This window comes from Rattus norvegicus, chromosome 8, assembly GCF_036323735.1.
Source record: "Rattus norvegicus strain BN/NHsdMcwi chromosome 8, GRCr8, whole genome shotgun sequence".
NCBI lineage: Eukaryota > Metazoa > Chordata > Mammalia > Rodentia > Muridae > Rattus > Rattus norvegicus.
The window spans coordinates 116,435,525-116,458,263 of NC_086026.1; the positions used below are offsets into that span (position 1 = coordinate 116,435,525).

Here is a 22,739-nt window from a genome sequence, read left to right on the forward strand (position 1 = left end):
ATAGCTACTGATCTAGCCCTTGCTCAGAGTTAAGAGACTAGAAACTAATTGGGGGACCCGCTTACCATGCAGCAGGCTTCGGGGAGGCACTGGGGGGACCATGATGTGCCCCATGAGGGCAGACAGGAAGGGCTGGGCCTCTTGGGCTCCGCTATCCAGGCTCCAGCTGCTGGGGGCTGCTGGCACCGCTGAAGGGTGGAAAGAGATGGAGTGAATGGAGGTTACTTCCTGAAGTTCCTATTTGGAAAAGCTGCCCTATAGCCTGAGTCTTCTCTAGGTGTGTTCTGTGTAGCCAGCACACAAGTGGTATGTCAGGCCCTATAGGTGAAAATTGGCCAAGCAAGGCAAAGAGAGATGATTGGCCAGAGATTGAAGCTGCCTATGATGGCAAGAGTAAGCTGACTTCTGAAGAGTGTGTAAGTTAAGGCAAACCGAAAGAAAGTGCAATAAGAAGTAAACACCTGTAGACACTGGGATCTGTCAGGAGAAGAAAGACTAGAAGGCCACAGGAAGGAGAGCAGGACAGCTAAGAAGATCCCACAAAGATCACAGGACAAAAAGCTCTTCTCAAGTTAGAGTTAGATCAAGGCTTATGCCCTGGTGAAAAGGAGGATGGAGCCCTGGGATGCAGAATAGAGTAGACCACAGACAAAGCAGTCCAACACAACAGCACTGGCTCTTGGCTACAGCTGGGTGACAGCTCTTTGTAAAAGGGGAGAGGAGCAGGGCAAGAGTTTGTGATTTGGGGGTTTGGGCACTCTGCAGAAAAAGCAATGTGGAGCACATCTAGTTCTTTCCAGAGAACAAATGCTAGTAAGAAGCTAGCTTCTGTTCAGAAGCTTGGCTCTAAAGGGGTTTTTTGGAAGGACAGCCTACATAGTCTAGGTGTCTGGTATGGGCACTATTTTAAGGCAGTGGTACCTAGAGGGAGCTAAAAATATCCAAAGTTTGGGCTTTCTTGGCCCAGACATTCAATGGCAAATTCCAAGGTCTGATAAAAGCTGGCAGCCTCAGAAAGAGCTGGAGTTTGGTCTTTGAGTAGGATATGGTCCTAAGTGCTGGGTCCATGGCATTCCATGAATGATATCATGTTCCTTCTCTTTGCTCAGGGACTAGAATGTGCCTGCAGCACAGCACAGGTAAAACTTCAGTTATAAGAACTGCTTAAACTCATGATCTGTTGATAGCTAATAGCGGAAAGGAAGGCATCTGAATCTGATGAACAGCCACTGAGCTGTTACTTGCAAAAAAGAATTCTGAGTCTGCTCTGTGTCAGATGGCTGCACCAGAAAGCCTGAGCCCAAGAACAGGCACTCCCTCTTCCAGGGTACAACAGGAGCTTCTTGGTTCTGAGCACCCAAGCTCTCTCTTCCCCCAAAACAAGAGATGAAAGACATTTACAATGAAAGTCACAGATCTCAGGGAAGCAGAAGTTTAGAGATGATTCTGAGAAGCTTCTCCAAAAGGATCTGCAAAAGTTTACCCCATGGGTCCAAAGGAACTTGAGGTCAGGAACACTGTGGGGAAGAAAGGGTGTATTTAAGATGGTGTCCAAGCAAGTCATACCATGTCAACCTGAAGCCATAAATTTGCAGTGAGGTCAGTGGACCTTCGCCATGTAGAGTGGCCAAGAGAATGATTTATCCCAGTAGATGAGCAATATTCACTGTGTCCTGTCTTGTATCAGCATTAACACATCTACAGCATTAGCCTGAGGTCCCCAGTGCCCAGTCTCAGGGCATAGGGCAGACTTGTCCTGTCTGTGAGTGACTGGCAAAGGAAAAAACCTACAAATGAAAGGTAGGTTTCTAAGGGGACCTGGGACAGGGACCCAGGAGTTATTCTGGCCTAGGTATTCCCAATGGGAAATTGTCTAATTTATTGACACTAAGTGCTGACCTCATGGTTTGGATATGGTAGCTCTGGGCTCAGCTTTTGTTTGGAGGCACCTGTCCTTCCCTAATACACCTAGGGTGGCTGTGTCCAGCTCCTTGCTGCAGTATGGCTTGAGGTCTGAGGCTCTTCTGTGTCCAGCTGATGGAGCATCCTGGTGTGGCCACCAGCACTCATTCGAGCTCTGAGCTGCGTGACTCTTGGCTAGTTTTGAGATTGAGCTGCATCTTAGGTGAAGAAAACCCATTGTGGATTCTGGCCTCCTAGGCCAAAAAAGACTCATTGTTTTCGGGTAATTGGTGCAGAAATCCAAGAAGCCACTTTCTTGGGATACGCAGCCTTGAGGTTAGGAAGGCATCTTCAGTAGGCTCTTTGTGGTTGAGCATCTGGCACTAATTCTCACTAGGAACCGAGGATTTGGACCCAGTGTTTGACCCCTTAAAAAGGACACAGATTTTGTCCTCTATGATAATCAAGAGAGGAAGCAATAGCAGCAGGGACAGCAGACAGCACTTGGTGAGCAGGTGCAGTAACAACAGGATGAAGGGACAGGGTCTGAGGGGCTAAGGGACAACACACTAGACTGCTGGGAAGTGAATGTACACCGAGCCCAACAGATGGAGAAGAGGAGTGAACTATGGTGCCAGGCTCTAGTTGGCAGACAAGCTCAGCCTGGTCTCCATTTAGATACTGATGTGCTAAACCTAATTCAGGTGTGTGGGGCTTCAGCTCAAGGTCATAGAGGTTAGATGCTGGCTCCTATGTCAGCTTGAGGAGCACAGGCAATGTGATACTGATGTAAACAGCTGCAGTTTTAGAGATATTTTCAATTGTGTAGTGGTGTACAGATAGAACCAGTAGTCACTGGCCAGAGTGGCTAAGGAATGACGGGACTTCACTGAAGCCCGGAGCTTTCCATGTGAAACTTACTTTTGGGAAATTCACTGTAGTGTATCTTTTCCATGCCTTTGGGGGCTTTCATTGGCCATAGTACATCCTGAGCTCCACGGAGTTTTGGAAGCCCCAAAGGGACCATTAGGCATGCTAAATTCTAGAAGCGATTAGGAAGAGCATAGGAGAGTGGACGCCCACACAGCCAGAGTTACAGTGAATAACTCAGGGCAGATGGCAGTTGGGCCTCTATGAGGGTGGGCCCTGGAGAGAGAGATGCAGATAGACAAACAGGATCCATGACAGTGGGTCTAAACAGTGGACGGAGGAACTGGTTAGCACTGTGTCTAGGTAGACAGGCCTGGGTGGGCATTGGGTTGTGGCTCAGGACTGGACAGTTGATAACTCAAGAACAAGAGTCAGACACTCAAGATGGGACAAACATAAGAGAGTTCCTAGAGTGAGGAAAGTACCTTTTTCAGCCATAGACAGATTAGGGTCACTGCAGGGTTTACAGGCTCCAACTACTTGCTGGAACAGGGCCCGCTGGAAGTTTGCTGGCTGAGGGAAGGAGAAAAATATCAGAATGTGAAAACAGCCAGCTACATTGTGGGAGGCAGTGTATGGACTACAGGAGGCAGGGCGTTCTAAGCTCACACAGGATATCAGAGCAGTATGACGGCTCATGCTGAGATGTGCCAAGAGCTCCACACCAGCCCTAGGAAATCTGATTCCGCAGTCCAAGTACATGGATCAGAGCACTTCCATGGATACTGAGACATCACCAAGGTTGTCTTGTGTAGGACAGAGGTGTATCCATTATTTTATTGTCACATCTTTCCATTTCCATTTCCACTGACAGAAAGGTTTAAAGACCCTGTCTGCCTCATGAGCACTGATAGGTCTTAACTCTTGGGAGAACCCCACTCAGATCCAGGTTAGCATTAAGGGGAGAGAAAGCAGCACCCAAACCTGGAGTCTGGAAGGTCCCATTGCTCTGCTGAGCAGCTCCCATCAGATCTGAGAGGTTCCACTTAGAAACTCCTGGCACTTTGGGTCCAGGACAGTTATGGGCTTGGATAGAAAGGCAGGGGCAAACTGCCTAAGGTTAAGTGTTACTTGCTGGTTCAAGCACAGTGTCTATAGAACTAAGTTTGAAGAGCAACCCTAGCAAAACACACAGACGTCTTCACACCTCTGCTCATTCTAGCTTTCCTAAGATGCTATGAAAGCCAACTTCTTATGCCAGAGGAATGGGGAATGAGTAGTTGAGAAAGCTGGCCAGAGGGTTAGATACCCAAGCAAGTCTAGTCTCAGCCCTGTTGCCTCATTCCTACGCTGTCTTGATTCTGGCCCTCAGATTCACTGTCCTCAAACCAGGAGTCAAACAGCCTTCTTACAGGAGAATGAGGGAGGCATGCAAGACTGTGCAAAGGTTTAGCAAAAGCAATGAAGGAGCCCAGGCCAACACACTTGTAGCAGAGGACAGTTAGTCAGGGCGAGAGGTCTGCTACCTGTCCATTCTCTAGGATGGCTGCTGGATACATGGCACTGCTTGGGCGGTCCCGATGTGTAGGCAACAGCAACATCATTTCCCGGGCATGTCGGTACTTATCTGGCAGAGAGGGAGAGCCTGTAACCAAGTGAGAACAATCACGAACAGATGACAAACCACAGATGGAAGGCTCATTGGTCGTGCATCCTTAGGACTGGGGACCAGGATAGGTATCCCTCACAGTTAGGGTGAACTAACTCAGCAAAACACGAGAGGAGTGAGGCAGATTTAGTGGATAGATGGTGAAGATCTGGTATGTTGGCTGACAGAGGCTACCCCCATACCCAGAGGAGAAGGATAAGGAAGTTGAAGGCTGAATGCAGAGAGTTCTTGATGTTTCTGAACCTCAGGGCAGAGGCATGGCTTGCACACTAGCCTCTTCTAGAGGGCTCAGGTGGGAGCCAAAGCCAGCTTGTGACAGAGCCATAACACAAAGACAAGAGACACTTGGAATAACAAGCACAAAGTTCTGATTCAACATACTGGGTCTACACATACTTACCTTCTTCAAACACCAGTGATTCTATTTTCTGCTGGCTTCCATTTTGGCATATCCCTTCTAGATGGTAGGCTCCTAGACCTTGATTCTGCTTACCTGTCAGCCCTACTGCAGCTCTTAAAGGCAGTCTAGTCTAGCTAGAAGCCCAGGACTCTACACACAGGTGGGCTTGATACTGGCCTGCCCTTGAGCTCATAGGCATATAACTAATCAAGAACTTAAGGGACTTAGACCTAGGCTCTTTTGTTGTTGTTGTTGTTGGTAGTTTTCTCAAGACAGGGCTTCTTTGTGTAACAGCTCTGGCTGTCCTGGAACTTGATCTGTAGACCATGCTGGCATCAAACTTGACATCTGCCTGCGTCTGCCTCCCGACTGCTGGGATCAGGGTTTGTGTCACCACCATCCAGCTTCATGTCCTTTTCTATGAAGACGCTGTAGTTAAGTCTGGCTGAGGTGCTATCAGCGCACTGAGGGACTTCCCATCTGTAGTTCTTAAGAAAACTCTATAGCAGCAGTAAGATAATGCACTGGCTTTCCTGTGGTAGAGTGGTAGGAACAGTTCTGCAAATACACACTTTATTGAATCAGACAACAGCCTATCCACCAGTCCCTTCAAGGCAAAGTCATCTGGATCCCACTGCTTCTGACTCACTCAGCTCTGAGAAGCTGGGCGGTGGAGACTAGCTCACTGGCTTCAGCTGAGAGGTATCTCTGCAGATCCTGAGTTCTGAGTCCCTGAAACACACCATTCCCTGGGCTCTCTTGAGCCTGTGGTGCCAGCACTGTTAAAAAAAATTCAAGCAAAGCAAACCCAGGTCTTCAGCCAGATCACTATAGGAGTCCTTGAAAAATTCTTGCATCCACTGTAGTCCAAAAGGTCTGTGTAAATACAGCAAGTAACTTTTTCTAGTTATGTTTGTAACTTTCTGTTGCTGTCCTAAGAGAACCTCTGTGCAGGCTTTAGAACTTATCTTTTACAGTGGCCTTCACTGACAAGGGAGTGTTTAAAGTATGTTATTTAGAAATATTAACCTCTTGTTTTGTGGCTTCACTGGTATTTATGTTCTCTTTTAAAACTCCAGTTGTGGTGCCCCTCTTGTGTTCTAACAAAGGAGTACTGTACATTAATTTTCTTCAACTCAGATGATTCACTTGTCTCTGCCTTAGGTAGCCAGTCTCTTGGTGGAACAAGGGTGATGTTAATGTTAAGACATTTAAATACCATGAGGGCTTGTACATTCATATGACGTTTGAACTGCTTCAGGTGCAAGCCAATAAAGCCTAGGTCCTAGTTGGGTCCTACTGCCCCTGGATTACAAATCTATTTCATAGGTAATCTGCTTTTTGATCACCAGGGGGAGCCATGGACTTACAAGAATTAGTCTGTTCTTTGCAGGCACTGGTTTCACAGATTTCCAGTTACAGGAACCAGACAGAGCACAGGGTGTCAGTGGGTATGCCAAAGAAGGACAATGATCTAATCATCTCTGAGTGAGGAGGATGATTCCACTCCAGACCTTATCCAAGTAAGCTTTTCCCCTCACTGGTCACAAGAAGACATTAATAAATGAACAGACCACTCACTGCCTTGCTTGCCAAGAGTACTTCCATTATTACACTGCCACATTCATTTGAAAACATTGTCTTTCCCATGATGATGTGTGGACTTTTAAGAACCTGTTTGATTTTACACTGTGTGAGAGAGTGACAGCACCTATAAGCCAGTGTGCGAGTTGGGGGTCAGTTCTTTCTTTCCACTGTGGGTAATGGGGATGGAACTCAGGTCATGTAGGCCTGTGTGTCGAGTGTTTTTTACTCACTGAGCCATCCCACTGGCCCTATGCAGTGTGCTTCCTTCACATGTCCTACACGGTGCTTAACAGATGTGTGGGCGTCTAACTTTCTCCAATGGCACGATGGCTGTGTATAGACTATTCGGATGCTGTAGTGGTTCCCTTGTTTCCTTCTTGCTTCTGCTCAGTTTCCTGCCTTAGGCCAAGTTCTATTTAACACTTAATGCCTTAGAGAGGGAAGGGGTTTTTCTCAACTTTCCTCTGTGTAATATTCTGGAGTTCAGCCACTGGGGAGAGTTTGTTTCTAAAAATGGTGATCATCAATGATTTCCTTTTTCAACTATGTTCCTTTCCTCATGACACATCCTTTTAATCCAGAATTCTAAGACAACTGTTTTAAAATATGTAAGTTTTGAGAACACTTTCTATTATGCAGCAACAGATAACAAGGTAGTAGAAATAAGGAGATAAGCAGGAGAATTTCCTCTATTTTACACTGATGTGCTTCTTAGATCAGTCATACACATTATTTCCACTGAGCATTCAATAAAAGCATATGAGTGACCAAATCACTTACTAGTTTGCTATAGGGACACATGATGATGTAATGGTTAATCTTACTGCCAGTGGATTTAGGATCACCTAGGAGACAGACTTCTGGGTATAGAGAGCTGTAAGGAGGAGGGAAGGAAGACCCAGGCCATAGGCCAGAGCCCTGAGCTGAATACACAGAAAGTTAGGAGGAAGCCAGTGAGTATGCCAAAATATCCACTAATAATCGGTAAGAACAGCCAAACACAACATTGGATATTGCTGAGGATATCTAGGAGCCCTGAGGTAAAGAAGGTGGCAAAGTCTGGGTAGTAGTGTGGAGTCTATTTCTGCAGCTCTGATCATGGCTCTTACTGAAAGACACCATGAATACCAGTGTCCAGACACTCACAGCTATGTCTTAGGCTTTCCTTCCTTTCTACTCCCAAAGCCATCTTTTTTTTTTTTTAATTAACTTGAGTATTTCTTATTTACATTTCGAATGTTATTCCCTTTCCCAGTTTCCGGGCCAATGTCCCCCTAACGCTCCCCCTCCCCTTCTTTATGGGTGTTCCCCTTCCCATCCTCCCCCCATTAGTGCCCTCCCCGCAACAGTCATGTTCACTGGGGGTTCAGTCTTAGCAGGACCAAGGGCTTCCCCTTCCACTGGTGCTCTTACTAGGTTATTCATTGCTACCTATGAGGTCAGAGTCCAGGGTCAGTCCATGCATAGCCTTTGGGTAGTGGCTTAGTCCCTGGACCCAAAGCCATCTTTTAGTAGGCCCTTTACATAACAAACAGTCCTGTCTGTTTGCAACCTTCATAGACTATTTCCTAAAGTTTGGTCCTACTTGTCTGGATCCCTTAGCTCATGTTAAGGAAAGCAATATTGGTAGAGGGCTGGTGAGTGTGAAGACATGTAGCCCAAATTCAGCATTCACTTCCTCACTGGACATATGAACACAGTCAAAAGGTGGTTAAGTTAGTCTGTGAGTGCTCTGCCCTAACCTTACCTGATTCTCTTCACTTTGCCAAGGTTTTCCTGACTGGTCATCACATCTCTCCACCAGGACACACTACATCACTTCTTTCCATTGTGTTTACTGCAGGCCTCACGGATTTGTATGAAGAGGGATTTGGAGAGAGCTCTTTCTTACTGCTATAAGTTTATACTGTCTTTGTGTATAAAATAATCAGAAGAAACAGAACTTATCCTTTTGAAGCCTAAACTCAATAGCCAGTGACTGGTTGATAGGATCAGACCACTTTGCCTAGTAAGCATTTCAGTGGGAAAGAACTAAGTTTTCTCCCTTTACTGTTGTAGAAATGCAACACTGGCTACCAAGTAGCAGAATGACAGAAAATACTGCCAGAGCAGGATCTCCAGTCAGCTAGAGAGGTGACCCAATCCCCAAAGTCTGGGTGCTGACAATATAAGCATTCTCTAACACCGTACTGGGGCTGGTAGGCAGAGAGAGTGAATGAACCTAAGTAGCCATCACTTTTTAGGCACCATTTAAGGCATATGAATAGCAATGCCAGAGTACTCTGTGACAAATATGATTGATCAGTGATAAGTAAATACCCTGGTAAACATGGGATTGAAGGCAATTAAAGAGAGACAGACTTTTACACACAAATGGAGAATCTGCATGATGAATATAACATTTCCAAGTGCTGGCCTTCTGTGGCTATATTAAAAATAAACAATACCGGCCCTTCAGTAAGTGATGAAGATGTACAAGCTGGCTGTATCTAAGGTTAGACCTAAATCAGTAACAAGGCTCCAAACTGGCCCCAAACAAACCCAAAAGGTAAACTGACAGCAATAAATGCTGCTGTTTACTCATTACTGGCCTAAGAAATCTAGAAGCTAAGAAATCTAGAAGGTAAAACTGACAATAAATGCAGGTAAATGCAGGTAGTTTTTACCTCTATCATAGGTGTGCCAAGAACAACTCACAAAGCTAAGTCAAACTTAAATATTTCCTCTTTACTGAGTCTAAAATGTGGAATAGCCTTTGTACACTCAAGGCCATTCCCTTAGGAAGGCAGTTTTGTGCCCATCAATAAAACCTGCACAAGGAGGCCACATTTAATCTCAACATTTGGGAGGCAGAGGCAGGTGGGTTTCTGTGATTTCCTGTAATCCTGGTCTACACATTGAGTTCTACACCAGGTAGGGGCTATAAATTGAGAATTTATCTCAAAACAACAACAAAAAACTCCAAGACAAAATACCCCCTCCCCAAATCACAGAAGCATCAGCTGCCCAGTCCCCTCTTGTCCTCCAACACATCCTTGGTACTCTTCACTCAACTACAAACCTCCCTCTCCTTTCTCTTTCTGTTTGTTTCTGGACATCTACCCAATTCTAAGCCTGCTTGTCCCAGCACTCAGAGCGCCTGTGCTGTCCCCAAGCTCCCTGCAGATTGCCATCCTCACGGCTGCTTGTAGGTTTACATCGTTGCGCCTATCTGCTTTTCTGACTTCTAACTCAGAAAGTTTAACTCTCTCTTCCTCTTTAATCTCTCTCCTCCAGGCTGCTGGTGACAACTCCAGCTTACCTGCCCTGATATTTCCCTCTAACTTTATCAATCTACAAAAGGAATTCAGTATCCTTTGGTGACAACAAGGCCACTCTCAAAGATATAAGGACATTTGAAAGGAAGACAAATAGAGTTCAGGAAACTTTGTGTTCTTCATCAAGCAGCATCACGTCATCCTTACCTCGGGTGCTAGATGGGGCGGAGGTGATCATCTGGGATGGTGCTGAGTGAGTAGAACTCAGGCTGGAGGAAGAAGGGCTTGCCTGGGATGAGGACAGAACAGAGACGTTGGTGACTGAGCCCTGGTACCTGGGGTTGTGATATGCAAGCTGCAAAGGAAGAGAGATGAGCACGAGGTCAGTGCTGTAAAGCTGGTAGAGACAGAGAGAAATGGCTTATGCACTCATGTCCTTGAGGACCCAGGCCAAGTGATAGACCCTGCTGGAGGCTGGGCTGATGGCATGCACTCAGGACTATCCAGACCACCCACATGGAGCATTGACTCTATTGTGCTGCACATGGAGAAGAAGGAAGGACTTAGCTATCAGGACTGCCAAACAGGAGGCTAGTTTGGTAGACGGTCTTTGCCATGCAATCCATAACAGCAGCTAGGTCTGAAGCTAGACTTCCTGCTTGTACAATAAGGCATGGGACCTAAGGCTCGTTGTGGTATATAGAAAGAAGGCAGCCTTGCTAGCTATAGAGATGTGTGTTCTGAATCCAGAAGCTAGAAATTTTGAGTTTCCAGCCATCAGATCAGACTCCAGAAAGCTGAGTCCTCTAGCAATAGTACCCTGTTCATTCTTGCATAGCTCGGGTACCTGCATGTGGTGGTAGAGGTCTTCAGGAGTTTCACCCATAGAGTTGTCACCCATCATCATCATGTTTCCTGCTTCACTCGATGCATGTGAGGAGAGAGAGGATGATGAATGGCGGCCTGTGCCCATCAAGTTCATGGGGCTGTGAGCAAGAACAGCAAAGAGGGAGGAATCAGGAACAGCTAAGGAAGCATGCTAGGCAGCAGGAGGACGGAGGTGTATGACAGTGACACCGAGCCTTAGCCAGTATGTGTTTGCGGGGGTCTATAGCTAACATTCATACCTGTCTGATGCCTAGAGGAGTTCTGAGCCTCACTCTGCCACTGGCCTGAGAAGGCTTCCACTAATGCAATCCCTTTAGAGTTAAATGGATTACAGCCATTCAGGAGGAAAGCAATAGTAGTTTATCAGGAGGAATGAAAGGCAGATCAGGTCAGGTCACAGATCCTATACTCTTTTTATGGAATGTCAGTCTGAACACTGCCTGATCCAGCATTATTGAGAGATTTGCTCTGGGAGCAGAGGCGTCTTACTGATATGAGGACACTATCAAAAGAGATAGATGTAAACTATCTATGACTACAAGTTTCCCAACAATTTTCCCCTATTACTACTAGCAGGCCCTCTATTCATTTATTACTCTCTCATTAGCTGAGTGGCCACTCTACTGAGCTGCATGCTGGGAAATAAATCTAAGCCAGAGACTCCTTGTAGTGGATTTCTTTCCTAAACCTGGCTTCCTGTCATAAGGCTTTGAGTATTCCCACTTGAGACTGCTGAGGTCAGAACTCTTGAGTTTTGTGCAATCATTACTTGAAGGCCACACCACCACCATTACTCTCTTCCTTAAAACAATCAAAAGTCTTCATTCTCTTTGGGCTCCTATCCAAAGGCTCACATAACTAAGGTCCATGCTGAGCAGGCCTGGCCTCTCTGCCTCACTTGCTGGGGAATCCTGCACCTCTGTCCTTGAGCTCCACTCCTCCTGCTGGATAGGCCAGGCTGCTTTGTTTACAACATGAATGTGTCCACTCCTTTGCCTGGATCCTGTCATGTCATTCTTCTAACCTGGACTCCTTCCTGCCTAGCAAACTGTCTTTCAGGACTTACTCAATTTCCCCTCCTCTGTGTACCTAGAGTACCATGTGCATGCTTCTCTGATGTAGGACAGTGACTACTTAGATGCAGGTCAGATGATACTGTCTAGTGCAGGGGCTGCTTAAGGCAATGCTGTGGAGGGGAGAGGAAAGGAGGGGACATGATTATATACAAGTGCTCTTCTTTCCAGCTCCTTTCCTCTGGTGCTTATCCCCCACACTCACCTCTCTGGAGGAAACTTTCACAGCCCTAAGGCCATACCTGTGCCTGTGGCTCATCTTGATGTTCTCGGGGCTCATGGGACTATGGGATGCCAGAACATTTCCCCGTGGGGTGCTGGTGCCTGAACATGCAGGACTCAGCTTATCCAAACATGGAAACTCCTGTTGAGAAATGAATGTTTGTTCATAGAGAGAAAAGAATAGATAAATAAAGGGTGGAGATAAGTTGTCTGCTGGTAAAAATGTAAACAAATGGACAAAAAGAGAACCATATGATACTTCTGGTTCTTCTGGACAGTCATACCTTCAGTACTGACCACTCCCCTAAGCACATGGGAGCCTAGACCAGATGCTATGGAGTCCCAGGTAAACTCCACTAGCAGATACATCTGAACATGCCGAAGTGAACATGAGTTTATAGGAAAGTGATAACAGGCTTCCTTATTTCAGAGGACATAGAGCAATGGCTGGGACAGAGGAGAGGAAGAACTTATTATTCAGCTGTCCGTCAGTGCGAACTCTTACATAAGAACTGGTGCTGGGTTTCATTGGATTGCTAAGTGGCCCAGCTCTTAGTGATCTGAGTTAAGTTGCCTGTGACGCAGTCTATAGGGAAACAGGAAACTAAGTGCTGATGTAAATTTCTGAAAACAGCATAGTTCTATTTTAGCATAATTAAATTTTTACTAAGTATGTAGACTTCTTGACAGAAACTTCTAAAGTTTCACCACTGGGTGACAGAAAATATACTGGTCTCTGTCTCTGTGACACTGAGAAAATTTTAAAGCACAATCTTCCAGGTTTTCTCAAGTTTTTCATATATGATGGATATAAGCTCTTGTCTATTGGATATGTTTCTGAGCTGGACTTAGAGAAGCAAATTTTTTCTTTCTTCTTCCAAAGCAGGCACACTGTTATCCTGTTTCTGTAATGTGCACAATATGGGCCTGGATGCATATGGATGAGCACTCTGTGCCTTTGCTGCAGTGCTCTGACTGCAGAGATGTGACAGGGCACCTCCTGCGGTGCCAAGCTCTATGTTACATGAGCTAACAGTTGGGATGAGAAGTTTGCAAGAGCAGAGCCCAGCAGTATTTGCAGGAGCTAGTGTAATTAGGTAGAACCCCCATCAGACTCACTGATGCTACTCAAGCTCTTTACTAATCAGCCACCTCAGCTTTAAGGGGAAGCCTTTATGTTCTGCATCTCTCACGTGAAAAACCACGGAGGACCTTCCCAGGAAGGAGACATTTTGTGGGCTATAGAAATTTCTCTTGAAAGTAGGTCAGTCTCTCATACTGTGCAAGCTTCTTTTCCTATTTTGTTTTTCATGCTGTCCACTCTTGTGAGGACACAGCTGAGGCCTGCCCTGGAGTCTTGAGGGACTAAAAGAAACACAACCTGCAGCATCCAAGAACAAAGCAGGCCAGTTCCAAGAGGGACTGCTCTCTCAGTCCTTGGATGGCTCAGCCTTCCCCGAGACTTTACATCATCCCTGGAGGAACTTGTCTAAGACAGCATGGCCCACCATCTGACAGCTATATGTCTTTGTTTTCCTAATACTTATATTTGGTAGCCTTCAGTAAAATGAGCAGAGAGTTTGCCAGGTAGTGGCAGGTAATTTGGTTCATGGCCACTTAGGTCTGGGAACCAGAATATTTAACACAAAGTCTGTTCTAGAAATAATTTACGATCAACCCTGTGGTTAAAACTGGGTAAAGGTGGGGTTGGGGATTTAGCTCAGTGGTAGAGCGCTTGCCTAGCATGCGCAAGGCCCTGGGTTCAGTCCCCAGCCCCGAAAAAAAGAAAAAAAAACTGGGTAAGGGTATGTGATATGAATCGGGACTCGGGGACTCAGGACCACCTGAACATTATCTTCAACAGCTATCACTCCATTTTAAGATCACACCAAGGAAAACTGATCCTGAGTTACAGGTCCTGCCTATGTGCGTTAGTTCTTTGGCAAACTTGCTATGGAGAATAGAGAGACAGGGTAGACTTAGGTAGGCAATCTGGGGTTTGGTGTAGCCTAAGAACTGTCTTACACCTCTAGGAGCAGTCAGAATTAAAGTACTTGGAGCCAAAAACTTTCTTAGATGTGATCCTGGGTCACAACCCATTATGGAGGAAACTGAGATGGAAAGAAAGGAAATTAGAGGAAAAGAATGAAGAAGAGGAGGTCTACACATGGGGAGAAGAAAATGGGTAAAGAGAAAAGAATGGAGCCGATAAGAGGGCCTTTTCAGGTCATACCTTTATTCTTAAGGTCCTTGGAAAGAAAAATACCTCCAAATAAACTCCTGCATATGAGCCCTTTCCGTATGTGAAAAACTCTATTAACACAGTGGCAGGAAAAATGTTATTTGTCTCTGATTCTGACTCCTTCTGGGAGCCAGTGAACCAAACTAAACAACTAGGGTACAGTGCTCACTACCCTCACCTCTCCAGCCCCCTGGGGCAGGTACAGATTCTCTCTTACCTCACCCTCCCTCCTCCTTTTCTTTGATTGTATTTATAGGCCTAGAGGAAGTGAAATCTGGTTCTAAATCTGGGAAGGTATGGGGTCAGCTTACATGGTACAGACTGGCCCTCATCATCTGGAATTGATCAATCAGCTTCTTATGCAGAGGTCGCATTTCTGGATGCACAAACTTCTCATGAACCGCCAGCCCAACTCCAAGAACATGGACCTACGGGAATTGCCAGATAAGGTCTCTCTGTTAAGCAGGGAGCAGCCTCTGAGAACCGCGTCATTTATATATATATGACTTCTCTCACTGATATGGACCTTTCATTTTCATGTCTTACAAGCCATACCTGTTCCTGCATTAGTTCCTTGAGCTGGGAGATCTTCTCGGCATCTCCTGGGTGCTTGGTGATATAATCTTTATCAAAAAAGGCCTGTGAAAGGAAAGGTCAGGTAATGAAGACTCTTCCTAAGATAACTATTCAGATGGAGCCCTTAAAAGGGAACCAGAATGCTTCCTCATAGGTGTCTTGCCAACACCTCCAGCCTGGCCTCACTGAAAAATTTATCAGTAAGGAAATGCGTGTTTTCTGTGCCTGGGAAAGACTAAAGGTGGGGCCTAATCTCCTGAGACTGGATGCTAGCTCTAGCTTCTCCAAGTCTGGATGGTCTGGGTATGCCAGGCAGAGCCAGTGCCTGTTGATGTGCACCTGTCTCTTAGGTACCTGGTTCATGAAGGACCCCAGGAGGATACTTAATTTCTATAATCAGATAAATTATTCATCTCACAGAGATTAGGGGAGGGGAAGCCCCCACCAAACATCTGTGCTGCAGAAATAGTGAGTGACCTTTATCTCAGAACCACCTCAAACTAGCTACCTCTTCCAGAAGAGGACTAGCTTAGAAAGTTTTCCAAGGAGCTATAATTTTGGGAAAAGGAGCTAATGAGCCATGTCCTTAGCCAGGCTGTCTGTCTGGGGTTTGGCCATTGTCTCCATCTTACCTCCTGGTATCGTGCAATGCCTCCATTGACAGCAGCATCAATGACACCATTCAGACACATGCTGAGCAGATTGATGTTGCCATGCACTTGTTTGTGCTGATACTGGCTGATCAGAGCTCGCAGTTCCTGGTTCTTATTCTCAACCACCTGGATGGCATTCTCCAGAGGGCTTACCTCCACCTGGGGGCGCATAACACAGAGTCCTCTCAGGCGTACTAACCCTTCATCACATTCCTGATAACAGAGCTACCACGTGTGATGCTAATTCTGCTTCCTCCTCCTTAGGAGGAACACTTCCTAGGTGTTCTCTAATTTCTCTTCTGATTCCAGGGACTGTAAGTGCAAAGAATAGTGAGGAGGATTAGTTCCGGACATCAGTCATTTCTGGCTCCAGGAGTCTCAGAGAATTTTTCCTTTCATTTGTAAACTGAAGAATACCTAAAGCCTAGGAGTGTCCTATGACAGATAAAAGAAGATATCAAAGCTAAGGAGCCAAGGCCAGGCAGGTGGCCAGAGCTTGTTCTTTAGTCCTTAGAGAAAGCTCCCTGGAGATGAAGCTAAGGAAAAAGGGAATTTAAACCTCCTGAGGTCTAGCTTACCAGTTCCCTTCTTTCCACTTCAAACCATCGAGAGATGCCAGGCAAACTGTGGGTCAGTGTCAGCGTGGTACGCTCAATCCACAGGCTCTGCAGGAAGAGCACAGACAAGTATAGACTAGACAAATTTTGTTACACTTGACCTGGGTTCCCAAGAACCAGGTTTGCCCCAGACTTACTATGGACACTGCATTCACTTTCCCATATCCTTTACCTTGAATTCATTGTCTTTGTCCTTGGGGCCTTTGTGGAAAGGTCTATCATACCGGAACTTCCTCACATTGTTGACACGATAGAAGCTCTTGACACGATCGGGTACTCTGTCCATTTGTAGAACATCCACATAATCTGGAATAGGTGTCACTGCATAGATCTGTAAATCTGGACATGAAGTGAAGGAGAAATCTAGACTTGACAAAGAAAAAGGCTGGAGTGGTATCCACTTGTTGTCTCCTTGATGTAGGACATTATAGCCCTGTTCCTTACTAGGGTGAGTCGTGGTGGAGGTAGAGGCATCCTAAGGTGCAGAGCAGACCTAAGCACAGTTAGTCAAAGCTCCCTATCTGCCCCCTTCCTTCCTGCTCCAACAATGAATGTCATGAACATTGGGCCAAGGAGAATGGCAAGTGTCCTGTGCTGCCTTTTTGAGAGTGGCATTGAGCAAGCAGATGTAATATCCACGATGTAGGAATAAATGTCTGGGACTACCCACTGTAGCTAAATGGCTTTAATAGAAAATAGCCTTTTTGGTTTTTTTCATTTCATTTTTTCTTTCTATTTTATTTTTTGATGACATTAGGGCTTAAAACCAAGACTCTGGGATGGGAATGATAGATAACTGCTTATCCAGCAGGTTATATCTTTAGCCCCTTTTGTAGTTTGACATAGAGTCTCACTAAATTACCCAGATTAGCATTGAATTTACCCTGTATCTTATGCAGGTTTTAAACTTGGTATTTTCCTGCTTTAGCCTCTCTTGGATTACAGGCCCATGTCATAGGCCTAGTCAAAACAACCTTTTAATTATAATGCTGACATCTCTGTGAAGAGAACATGAATGGGAGTCTATTTGCTCTCTTCTCTCTGGAACAAGTCTGCCACGTGGTGACTAGCACATATTTTTAAAGAAAGCTGTGTAAAATGGGTAATGAGCAGCAGGCCAGTGTTTTCACTGAAACTTTCAAGTGCCATCAAATCACAGCCATTCTCTATCCTCCTCCTTTCTGTCACTCTGCTACAGGCAATTTAACAAAGACTAGGACAGTAACTGCACAGGGAAGCAGAACAGATGGTAAAAGCAGAATAAACCCATGCTCAAAGTCAGCGACTGGTCCTGACTGCCTCACCAGGCCCCATGGAGTCCAGCATAGACACTGCACTCATGACAGTAACTGGTCTGACAACTAGGTCCTGAACTCAGCTTCTATCTCCATCCCTGGCCAATAGCATGCCACTGCTCTCATGAGGGTGGAGTGTCTTGCTAAATGCGGGTTCAATAGTAAAGACACCCAGGTTTAGGATGACAGGTAACCTAAATAAAGGAACAAGGCCAGCCACATGGTAGAGGAATGGTTGACTGGGTGAAACTTACCTTTCAGGATCCCAGCCCTTCCCACTCTACCAAGTTTCAAAAGATACACTGAGCATCACACTGTAGGATGGCATCATCAGGATGATTGGGGTGCTGCATAGCAACGGCCTGTGGGAACTCGCTGAGCATCCTCTGCTGGAAGGCTTCTAGCCTCTCATAGTCATGACCACGGCACACATACTCTTTATTCTGCAAAACCAAGTACATTCTATACCTTGCATGTCCATTGTCTCCATCTCTACAGATTAGCAGTTACTCATCCCATAAACATACTCTAGGAGCCTCTTTTGTACCACAACAAGGTACAGGTAAAGGGCATGGTACTTAGTTCCTGACTTAAAGAGAAATGACAGGAGAGAAGGAAGAAGGACAGAGGAAGAAACACTATCTCTGTGGTGTGGTAGTCCTGGGAAGAGAGTACAGACAACCAGGAAGTTGGGGGAAGGAGGAATACTCGTGAAAGGAAGCAAAGTAGGAGAGGGACTTTAGAAGAATCAAAAAAAATACTAAAAGGCCCACTTCGTAAGTCTGTTACAGAAGAATGGGGACAAGCAAGCTCTCTCTCTCTCTCTCTCTATATATATATATATATATATATATATATATATATATATACACACACACACACACACATACACACATATACATATATATATATATATATATATATATATATATATGAATGAGAATGATAACAATCCAAGCAACAGCCAAACCACAAGAAAGCATAGATGGAAATAATGTAGGTTTGTAGAACTGGCCCAGGGGTGGCTGGAGAGACTAGCGTGTGTGCTAAGGAGAGAGTGCCATGGTGCTGACACATAGTGAGTATCTACTATTTACTACACTGATAAATCACTTTGGTAGCAAATTTCTCTGCAGACAAGTCAACAGAACAAATCAAATCTCAGTCTTTCTCTCTTTCTCCCCCTCCTCAGTCTCATCACACAGGCCAGACTACCTTGAATAGAACAATCCTTCTTTATCAGTCTCCTGATGCACGCATCACACATTTGGCTAAGGTTAGGTCTCAGCTTTTCTCTTTGTGGACTAAAGTCTCCTTGTCAACAAAACACCCTTGACTCCTTTTGCTCTGTGTACCTCGCAGCTGGCCATGTGGGAACAGCTAGAAGCCCCAGTACAATCTCCTAGAACAGGGGCTGGAGATGCCTCAATGCTTACGAATGCCTGCTGCACAGTCAAGAGGAGCAGAGCTCAGCTCCTGCACCATGTGACGTCTGGGTGTCCTATGCACACTTGCAATCCCAGCTCTGAGGTGAGCAGAGAGAACAGGACTACTGGGACTTACTGCCTCCCAGCCTAGTGGAGAAAATGTGAGACCCAGGTTCAGGACAGATCCTGCCTCAAAGGATCAGGGAAAGAGGGATTGAGGAGCACACCTGACACCTCTTTCTGACTTTAATGTGTATACACACATGTTCATACACTCACAAAGACATACATATTTACACAAATAAAAAACTTTAGGAAGCCTACTAGTCATACTGCCTGCCCAGCTGGCTCACCAGACCCATCTCAGCAAGTCCCATCACACTGGCATCCTGTCTTGACATGCCTTAGCAAACGGGGGTGGGGGTGGGGAGTTTTAAGGGTAGGGAAAAAAGAAAATGAGGGTGTATCAGTATAAGAGGCAGGTGTATACTCCTGGGGCAGAGCTGATCACAGGCCAGCCTTTGGAGACCCAAAGCTATCATTATGGGTAAACTCAAATAAGAATGAGCCACATATTTGGGTAAATCAGAATGAAAATCTATTATCAGCAAAGACTCCAAAGGCCACAGAGCTCAAGCCCCTTATGTAATGGTATACCTTCATCTATAGGTAGAGCATATTTTCTTGGATACAGCAAGCCATCACCATTGTCATCACTATTATTATTGTCATTATTAAGTTTTTTTTTTTTTTTTTTTTTTTTTGGAGACAGAGTTTCTCTGTGTAGCTCTGGCTGTACTGGAACTAGCTTTGCAGACCAGGCTGGCCTTGAGTTCAGAGATCCATCTATCTCTGCCTTCCTTGTGCTGGAATTAAAGGCATGCACCACCACACCCAGCCATTTAAAGTCATTTTTAGGGTACTTAAGATACCAGGATGTAAAGTCTATAAAACTTGTTTTATTGTATTATTTAGGGAATGATGACGAGAAAGAGCATGCCTGTATACATTTGGTACAGATGAATTTCCCCCAAGATGTTCTGTTTGTGGGAGGTTGAATCTGCAGATGTTTAGCCCATGGACATAGAGGGTTGACTGTACCTCTGAAGAACTGGCCTTTCAACATCCACTAACATGCACATAATCCCCACAATTTTTTCATGGATCATATGAAGAGAAACAGGATTCTCCCCCAAGAAAAGAGGTCTGGATGTTTTCCTGTCTCTTTGAAGATTAGTAGATAATCATAATTGTGAGGTGTCCCAAGGATATAAAGCTGAGTGAACTAAAGAAGTAGATGGCCTGTGTATTCAGGGGTGCTGCAGGAGTAGCTGACCATGTAAGCAAGCATCCCCACAAAATGATGTGGTTGCCTACTTTGCACTCCCTTTGTGCGATCTACTTCCATTGGCCATAGAGGAACTGAGCAGCTTAAGGAAGGGAAGACACCATGTGGTTTAGCCGGGGGACTCTGTATGCTTGAATCAGCTAGTAGGTTACATTCTGTAAGCAGGAAGAACAGACTGACAAGTGATACTTCCTATCATTCTTTGTTTTTCTTCCACTACTGGAGCCTTTAAGCCACACTGAACAGCCAGACTGTTACTTGCATGCCTAGTCCTTCCTGTCCAAAAGTTCTATGAATCTGAGACACTGACATGTTCTGTGAGGTGTATGTGAGAAGGTAAAAGTGACCTTGAAGTTGACAGGGTATTCTTGCTCAGAAGAAAGAAATATGAGACAACAGGCACTGAATTTACCTCATCCAAAATTATGATGTCTTGTTGGGATCAGAGAGAAGGGGGGGGAGGAGAGGGACAGGCTTATCCTAAGTACTGCCATTTTGTTTTCAGACTCCATTTTGATCATAAGGTAAAATTAAGCTCAAGTTCCCAGGCTCCAGGGGAGCTTTCCAGATACCTAGCCAATTTCTTTTTCTTCCTCCTTTTGTTCCCTAAAACATAATGATTGTTCCTAACCATGAAAGAATGAATGATTCTGATTGATGGAAAATTTAACTGTAACCTGGCACAGATATTTGTAGGTTTTGAACTTAAAAACTCTAACATTCTGGCTTGGGTGGTAATTCAGCTCCTGAGTCTGCTCTGTGGCCCCAATGGACAGGAAGGGACTGAGCACCATACATTTTTGTCATCTGCTTAAATCCTTACTAAGATGAGCGGGTGAAAACGCAATCAGACAGTCTGTGTTATTGTCCCTGACTGCTCAGTCTCTGCTTCCTAATCCAAGTAAACATCTTGCTATGTGTGGAGTCTTGAGCCTGCTTAGGTTGTTTTGGGCTTTCAGACCCTAGCAGTCTTAGAATGTACCATGAATTAGATATGACTTACAAATTGGGGTTGAGAATACAATTGACACTCAAGCATTCTTTGTAAAAGAACCAAAGAAACTGCTCTGTCTCAGGACTTTCCTGAGGTGCTCCTGGTTTCTAGTTACTGTATATTTCTTTTCATCTCTTTTATTGACCTTTAGTTCAACTATTCTTTTTTCTTTTTTTTTTGGAGACAAGGTCTCATGTAGCTCAGACTGCCCTCAAACTGACTATGTACCCTAGAATGACACTGTTTGCTCCTTCTGCCTCTACCTCCCAAGTGCTAGGATTACAAGGGTACACTGCTACACTTGGCTCCCACTTCTGTCTCTGTATTTAATTAGACAAGGGCTCTCCATTTAGGAGCCTAGATTGCTCTACAACTCACTATGTAGCTCAGGCTAACCTTGAACTTACAATTTGCCTGCCATAGATCCAAAGGGTTGGGACTGTAAGCATAAACCATCACACCAGACTACTACAGTACCTTTGATCATTGGAGTAACAAACATACCGCTTTTGAAATGTCTGGGCTGCATGGTCATTATAGGTCATGGAAGCCTAGTCCTTGAAATGTTCCTAGGAATTATAATTATTAAGTAGAAAGAGTTTGCTGTTCCTCTTGTATTATCTGTTATAATATAGACATTTTTTTCTTTTAGCCAAGAATGAGTACTTCTTAGAAAAAGTGAAAGCTGACCTGTTTTACATCTTAAATGTGGATGTCTAGACTCTGTTAGTAGACTGAGTCCTCATCCCCCTCCAACTCTCAGGGAACTACAAGACTCTTGATATATTAAACTTATTATTGCTCACTGGCTAAAGCAATTTTCCTAATGAGATCTTAAATATATTGGGGGTCATGTGATCTTTCCCATTTGCTGGCTGAGATTTGTAGGCATTGAAATGTATTAAGATACTGGAACTGGAAATAATCAGAGCAGTTTTAGGCTTTAAATACAATTCCAGCTTTCTATGCATGAGGACAGCTTTAAGCCATCTGAGAACAATAAATGTCAATGGAATGCAGCCTGGAGCACAGGCTCTGCGGATCTCTCTGCATCATATGGACTGTACTGAATAAGTCAAGTCATACACTGCCTTAGGGGTGAGCCCTGGTAATGCCTAACCTCTACACCACTTCTCATGGACGCTTCAAACCCTTGTGCCGATTTCTCCTTTGTCTCTCATTCCTAGATTTGCCAATGAAAATGCTAATTCACCAGAAAATGACAGTAGGAAGGGGATGCCACTGGATACAAGTTGCTATGAGAAGAAGAAAGCTAGGAAAGACAACCAGGTGCTGTAAAGAAGAAACGTAAAGTTGTCTCTGCATGCCGGCATTTTCCCCTGAAGGAAAACTACAGCAGCCACCACACTGTGAGTTGGTCTGCAGATGGTATCACCAAAGACATAAACAACAACAACAATTTGGAAAATCTGCTCTAAGCTACTGAAGCTGTTAGGAAATGGCTTTCTAAGAGGAAAAAAAATTCCCATTGCAACCTAATTCAGGCAGGGTTGATTCTAAAAATTGTGTCCCTCTTGGTCAGAACTGATTATAGTCCCTTTCTGTTTGAATCTTGTTTGGGTGTTAGCACTGACTGATTCTGGGAAATCAGAAGAGACCACTGTTGTGGTTATGTTTGTTGGCATCTTTCCATGCTCACATTAGTGAGCAGCTATATATAGGTTGTAGGGAATACTGCAGATGACACTTTAGTTTTCT

General features: G+C 44.9%; 1 protein-coding gene across 16 annotated transcripts in view; it reads right to left on the reverse strand.

The window, feature by feature from the left end:
* Dock3 (dedicator of cyto-kinesis 3) overlaps positions 1 to 22,739 on the reverse strand; it is a 351,061-nt gene that overhangs the window by 4,367 nt on the left and 323,955 nt on the right. For 11 of the 16 annotated variants that reach the window (XM_006243867.5, XM_006243865.5, XM_039081583.2 and 8 more), the window contains 12 exons: positions 17,553 to 17,694; positions 16,129 to 16,295; positions 15,918 to 16,004; positions 15,319 to 15,498; positions 14,666 to 14,749; positions 14,422 to 14,538; positions 11,889 to 12,010; positions 10,533 to 10,671; positions 9,893 to 10,040; positions 4,299 to 4,417; positions 3,258 to 3,345; positions 66 to 188 (listed from right to left, as the gene is read on the reverse strand). In XM_006243867.5, the coding sequence (XP_006243929.1) occupies positions 66 to 188; positions 3,258 to 3,345; positions 4,299 to 4,417; positions 9,893 to 10,040; positions 10,533 to 10,671; positions 11,889 to 12,010; positions 14,422 to 14,538; positions 14,666 to 14,749; positions 15,319 to 15,498; positions 15,918 to 16,004; positions 16,129 to 16,295; positions 17,553 to 17,694 (1,516 nt within the window). The remainder of the gene's footprint in view (positions 1 to 65; positions 189 to 3,257; positions 3,346 to 4,298; positions 4,418 to 9,892; positions 10,041 to 10,532; positions 10,672 to 11,888; positions 12,011 to 14,421; positions 14,539 to 14,665; positions 14,750 to 15,318; positions 15,499 to 15,917; positions 16,005 to 16,128; positions 16,296 to 17,552; positions 17,695 to 22,739) is intronic. The other 5 variants (XM_039081584.2, NM_001108184.2, XM_039081581.2 and 2 more) reach the window with 4 other exon arrangements.